At 43.8% G+C, this 6964-nt stretch overlaps 1 protein-coding gene across 1 annotated transcript; it reads right to left on the bottom strand.

Annotated features, from left to right (window-relative positions):
• Positions 1 to 5191: 5191 nt before the first annotated feature.
• Positions 5192 to 6631, bottom strand: LOC130980807 (uncharacterized). The gene has a single exon (XM_057904449.1). The coding sequence runs from the start codon at positions 6629 to 6631 to the stop codon at positions 5192 to 5194; it is 1440 nt and encodes a 479-aa protein (XP_057760432.1).
• Positions 6632 to 6964: the final 333 nt, after the last annotated feature.

Below are 6964 nucleotides of genomic sequence, written 5' to 3'. Positions count from 1 at the left end.
ACTCCCATCCTCGCCGCTCAATGCGGGGCAGAATACAATGAGCAATGTGGTCTAGAGGGGTGAGTAGGTGCTCGGCATGATAGTTCCTCTCAACCATGGCGGGGAACACGAGTTCACAGAAGTGGTTAGGGAACCTTGAGGAGTCCCTTGCCAGATTGCTATTCTCTTTTTCATCAATAAGAGCGGGTGTTTTTTGCTTTCTTAGAGAGGGGTTTAGCTCCTAGTGTAGGGTGCGCCTTGGAGTTTGACTTTTGGGGTGCCTTCTTTGTGGCTGGTTTCTTTGACGCCTTCTCCTTGCCTTTCTTGGTGGCCATCCTGAAAAAAGAAGGAAAAAGGGAAAACATTAAACCCAAGAAATCAACTCATAGGAAATACATGCAAGTGGGAAGTAGTGCCCAAAAAGAAATCGCGTGCCTTGAGGACATGACAGCTTCACATGTGATCAAAACAACTATAGAAACATGAGTCACAATACTTAGCATGGGATGCAAGAGCGAGTAAAGCATGCGATGAGGCATGAGAGGAGTAAACTCGAGCATCCAAAATAAAGAAGCAAGTCATGGTAATTGAGTATCAAGTTGGCAATCATGAAGTAGATTGAGCTCAATGCACTTAAAAGAGCGCAAGTGTGTGAGGAGGAAGCACCAAATTGAGAATGTAAGATCAAAATGAACCAAAATGGTATAAGTGCATTTCCTCGAACACTTGGCATGCAATATACAAGCAATGAGCAAATATGAAGAACTCAATCAAGTAGAGCCCCAAAGTGAAATACCAAACAATAACACAACACCACATAATTACAAAGACAACAAAAGATAACAAAAGGATCTATCAAAGCAAGGTAAAACTCAAGTTCAACATCCATGGAAAGATAAGAAAAGAGGGAAAGTAAACAAGTAAAAACCAAGTAATAGAATCATGCAACTAAAAAGAAAAATAAGAGAGCAACAAAAAGGAACATGCAACTAGATGAAGAAAATTTCAAAAGAAAGCAAGAGATAAGAGGTAGAAGAAGTAGAACCTTGAGAGGGAAAGAGAGCAAGGTAGAGTGTTGGTAGAGGATGAGAGAGGGGAGAAAGAAATGTGAGTGCCACCGGAGGTGGTGGTGGTCGCTGGTAAGTGGCCGGAGACAGGGGTGGAAGATGAAAGAAGGAGAAGAAAGGTGATAGAGGAAAGAAGATAGAAAAAGGAAAGGAATTGAAAAAATGAAGAGAGAGGGCGCGCAGGTTTTAAAACTGCGTCGAGCCACCGATGCGCGCGCGCACAGCACGCTCGCGTGTCGATCTGCAGAAAAGTGAGGGGCGCGTACGCGCGAGGAAAGTTGTGCCTAGGCACAGAGTTGGCACAAAGTAGGCCTAACTCTCGAGTTTCTGTACCACTAACGGCGTGCAGCACAGGCGACGCGTACGTGCACAGCACGTGTACGCGAGCATGCTCGAAATAGCGACGGCGGGGACGCGTCATGCACGCTTGCGCGTGGGTCGCAGGCACAGAATAGGCACAAACTGGGCATAACTCTCTGGTTTTTATACCAGAAAATGCAGGATGCACAACCGACGCTCGCGCACACAGCACGCGTGCGCGTGGGTTGGCGAAAAATCAATGGACACGCAGGCGTCAAGCACGCTTACGCGTGGGTTGCTTGGCGCAAAGTAAACATAATGTGGGCACAACTCTCTGGTTTTGGTACTAGGAGTTGTAAAACCATGCCGACGCGCGTGCGTATTGTGCGCTTGCGCGTTGTTGCCCCCTTTTTTTGCAACACATAGAAAAATGCAATTTAACACATTCTTGGCATTCAATCAGCTAGATAAGTTGAGAAAACACTCACAAAATCATACAATACTCAAGAAGAGGCATTTTCTCAACACAACCAATACAACAAAATTTGCCAAGATTGATAAAATCCTAATGAATACCACAACAATCTAACAAATTCAACAAAACCTATCATATCAAAACATATCAAAACAAGCTCAACAACATCAAGAATCACAAAATTCACAAAGACCCTAATGCTAGAAGCAAGTAAGTATATACAAGAATGATCATACCGTGGTGGAGTGTCTCCCACCTAGCACTTTTCTTTTACATCCTTAAGTTGGACGATCCTGAGCTTAAGCTTCCTCTCCTTTTGGTGCATCCTCAAGTAGGAGCACTTCCACTTCCTTGGGTGACTTGTTGCCATGGTATTTCTTCACTCTATGGCCATTCACCTTGAAGGTAGCCTCACTTTGAGGGTCAAACAATTCCACCACACTATAGGGCTTAACCTCCTTCACTTTGAAGGGACCTTCCCATCTTGAACGAAGCTTTCCAAGCATGAATCTGAGCCTTGACTTGTAGAGGAGAACTTCGTCACCTTCTTGAAAATCCTTCTTCCGAATATGGTGATTATGGAATGCCTTAGTCTTTTCCTTGTAAATCTGAACATTCTCATATGCCTCCATTCTAAGATATTCAAGCTCCTCTAATTGCAATTTCCAGCCTACACCCGCCTTGGTGATGTCTATATTACACTGCTTCACCGCCCAATAGGCTTTGTGCTCAACTTTCACCGGAAGGTGGCACGCCTTACCATAGACAACCCAAAATGAACTTATTCCTAACGGGGTCTTATAGGCCGTCCTATATACCCATAGTGCATCTCCCAACTGAGAGCTCCAGTCCCTTCTTTGTGGATTTACCACTTTTTCCAGAATTCGCTTAATCTCTCGGTTGGACACTTTTGCTTGCCCATTTGTCTTGGAGTGGTATGCAGTTGATACCTTGTGTGATATCCCATAGCGCTTGAGTAGTGCTTCTACCTTCCTGTTACAAAAGTGGGAACCTTGGTCGCTCACGATTGCTTATGGCGACCCATAGCGGCACACAATATTATTTCTAATGAAAAAAATCACAGCATTAGTGTCATCAAGGCGGGTAGGTATCACTTCTACCCACTTTGAGACATAGTCAACCGCCAACAAGATATACAAATACCCACTTGAGTTAAGAAATGGTCCTATAAAGTCTATGCCCCATACATCAAATATTTCGTAAAATAACATCGGTTGTTGAGACATTTCATCCCTTTGAGATGCATTTCCCGACTTCTGACATTGGAGACGATACACAAAATTGGTTAGCATCTTTGAATAGTGTTGGCCACAAGAATCCACAATCCAAAACTTTTTTAGCTGTCTGTTGTGGGCCAAAGTGGCCACCAAACTCGGACGAATGACAAGACTCAAGAATGGGTTAGATTTCAGATTCCAGGACACATCTACAAATTACTTGGTCTACTCCCCTCCTCCATAAGTGAGGGTCATCCCAAATATAGTATTTGAAATTACTCCTCAACTTATCTCTTTGATGCTTTGAAAAGTTGGGAGGGTAAATCTTAGCAACCAAGTAGTTCGCCATGGGAGCAAACCAAGGAAAGCTATCCGAAACAGCATGCAAACTATCCAAGGGGAATGAGTCATTAATCGGAAATGGGTCATATTTAAGATTTTCAAGGCGATTTAGATGGTCCACAACTAAATTCTGTGACCCACTTCGTTCCCTAATCTCAATGTCAAATTCTTGCAAAAGCAAGATCCAACGTATGAGCCTAGATTTCGACTCATTCTTTGTCAGCAAATACTTTAAACCCACATGATCCGTGTATACCACTATCTTGGAGCCTAGGAAGTAAGATCGGAACTTATCCAATGCATGAAAAATGGCTAAAATCTTTTTCTCGGTAGTGGTATAGGTTGATTGCACCGCATTCAATGTCTTTGAGGAGTAAGCAATGATGTAAGGGAGCTTACAATCGCGCTGTGCAAGTGCGGCACCTACGGCATGATTTGACGCATCGCACATGATCTCGAATGGTTGTGTCCAGTCAGGGCCCCTCACAAGTGGTGCCTTGGTAAGAGCTCTCTTTAACTCCTCAAATGCTTCTGCACAAGCACTATCAAACTCAAAGTCCACGTCCTTTTGGAGTAGGCGTGACAATGGCAATGCAATTTTGCTAAAATTCTTGATAAAGTGCCTACAGAATCCTGCATGCCCCAAAAAGGAATGGACCTCCCTCAAATATGAGAGATGAGATAAACTGGTAATGACATTAACCTTGGCAGGGTCCACAGAAATACCCTTGTCAGAAACTAGGTGTCCTAACACTATGCCTTGTCTTACCATGAAATGACACTTTTCAAAATTTAGAACAAGGTTAGTGTCAACACACCTAGCTAAGACCTTGGCCAAGTTCTTTAAACAACTATCAAATGAAGTCCCATGCGCACTAAAGTCATCCATAAAGACTTCCAGACAACTCTCCATAAGATCGGAAAAGGCACTTGTCATGCACCGCTGAAAAGTGGCGGGTGCATTGCATAGCCCAAATGGCATCCTTTTGTAAGCAAAAGTGCCAAAAGGACAAGTAAATGTGGTCTTTTCCTGATCCTCAGGAGCAATATGAATCTGAAAGTATCCAGTAAAACCATCAAGAAAGCAATAATGGGATTTACCCGCAAGTCGGTCCAACATCTGGTCAATGAATGGCAAGGGGAATGGTCTTTCCTCGTTGCAGCATTCAACCTCCTATAATCGATGCACACTCGCCAAGCATTTTGTACTCTTGTGGTGACCACTTCACCATCTTCCTTCTTGACGGCGGTGATGCCCGATTTCTTTTGGACAACTTGGACCGGACTCACCCATTCACTGTCAGAAATCGGGTATATGATACCCGCATCAAGTAGCCTTGTGACTTCCTTTTTCACCACATCAAGGATAGTTGGGTTGAGTCTTCTTTGGGGTTGTCTAACTGGCCGAGCTCCTGCTTGGAGAAAGATACGATGCATGCACATATGCGGGTCAATTCCTACAATGTCACCTAAGCTCCAACCGATTGCTTTCTTGTGCTTCCTTAGGACTTCTATGAGCTTCTCCTCTTCTTGGCTAGAGAGCTCACTAGCAATAATGACCAGAAACTCTTGATTGTCCCCAAGGAATGCATACTTCAAATGAGATGGAAGAGGCTTCAATTCACTTTTTACCTCCAATTGCGGTTCTTTTTCACCAAGCTCATGGGAATCACTCTCAACAAATTTTTTTTTTCACCCTCTTGATCATCCTTCTCCTCAACAATAGGGTAACATAGCTCGTTGTGATCTTCGCTTTGCACTTCCGCTACTACCTCATCAATTACATCACATCAGAGGACGAAATGCTCTTTGGGTGGGTGTTTCATGGCTTCCTCCAAGTTGAACTTGATTGTCTTTTCTGCAACCTCAAAAGAGTATGTGCTGGTGAAGGCATCCAACTTGAATTTGGAGGTCTTCAAGAAGGGTCTACCAAGTAGAACAAAGGAGAAACTTCTACCCTCTGTTGATGGCATTTCAAGGATGTAGAAGTTGACCGGAAATACCAAATCCTTGATTGCCACAAGCACATCTTCGGCTATTCCCATCACGGTAATCACACTCTTGTCGGCCAAGGCAAATCTGGCAGCCGACCTTTTCAATGGAGCTAAGTTCAACCTTGCAAACACTGAGAATGGCATGATGCTCACGCAAGCTCCTAAATTGCACATACAGTCATGAAAAACAACTCCACCAATACGACAAGAAACCAAACAAGGTCTAGGGTCACCAAACTTTTTAGGAATAGGCTTCATCAATGCAGAAATAAAACTACCCAATGCCAATGTCTCCAACTCACCTATCTTATCTTTGTGTGTGCACAAGTCTTTTAAAAATTTTGCATACTTCGGAATTTGTTGAATGACATCGAGAAGTGGAATGGTTACCTCAACCTTCTTGAATACTTGAAGCATGTTCAAATCAAACTCCGGAGCTTTCTTAGCCTTCTTTATCATGGAAGAGAATGGAATAGGAATAGACTCATCCATTGTAGCTTTCCTCTTGGGCTCTTTGAGGTTCACTTCTCCCTCCTCTTGCCTTGTGCTCATCTCCTCCTTTTCATGTGGAGCTTCAACAACCACTTCTTCCTCAAGAATGTCTTCCAAGGCCCTAGGAGGTATCTCCTCCAAGGTAGTCCCCGACTGTAGTGTAATGGCATTGAGTGCACTTTTTGGGTTTGGAAGGGGTTGGGATGGAAGGTTAGAAGAGCTTGAGGGTTGGTTGGTGTTGTTGGAGGAGGGTAAAGCCAATCTTGAGATTATCTCGGTGATGTTGGCCAATTGAGCATTCACGACACTAAATTGAGCCTTGCTATTCTCTTCATTCTTTTCCACAATAGCTTTAAGCTCATTAACTTGGTTGGTAGAAGAAGAAGAGGCTTGGTTGGTTTGTTGTCTTTGATGTGGCACTTGGTATCTAGGGTAGTTGTTTTGGTTTTGGTGATTTTGGTTGGCTTGATGGTTGTTGTCGTTATGGTGTTGGAATGAAGATTGGTAGTTATTGTTGTGGTAAGGAGAAGAGTTGTTCCATCTTTGATTTTGATGATTCCCTTGTGCATTATCTCTCCACCCTTGATTAGAGTTATTGCCATGAAAGTAGTTGTTGTGGCCTTGGTTTTGGTAGGGTAGGCGATTGTTATAGTTCACATTGGCTATGGCTAGGGTGTACTCCTCTTGAATTTGGTGGCACTGCTCAGTGTAATGTGCGGTGCTAGAACACAAACCACATATCATAGGAGGCCCTTCAATTTGAGGGACTTCGGGTGAAGCTTAGACGGCTTGGATGGAATAGAATGCCTTTTGCTCCTTATGCATCTTGGTGAGGATGGTAGTCATATCCCCAAGTACTTTGGTCAAACTTGCTTCGGAAGGGGATGCTTCCGCCACACCCTTGAGGGGGTTGCTCCTCACCCTTACGTGTTGTGTAGCATTGACAACATTATTTATCAAGCTCCATGCTTCCGCCTCTGTCTTGTTTTTGGAAAGGGAACCACCACTAGAAGTGGTGAGTAGTCTTCTATCTTCCGCACAAAGACCTCCGGTAAAATAGCTTATGAGCAAGTGAGT

The sequence above is a fragment of the Arachis stenosperma genome, chromosome 5 (assembly GCF_014773155.1).
Source record: "Arachis stenosperma cultivar V10309 chromosome 5, arast.V10309.gnm1.PFL2, whole genome shotgun sequence".
Classification (NCBI taxonomy): Eukaryota; Viridiplantae; Streptophyta; class Magnoliopsida; order Fabales; family Fabaceae; genus Arachis; species Arachis stenosperma.
The sequence above is the reverse complement of the archived record's forward strand: the minus strand, read 5'-3'. Positions and strand labels throughout refer to the sequence as shown.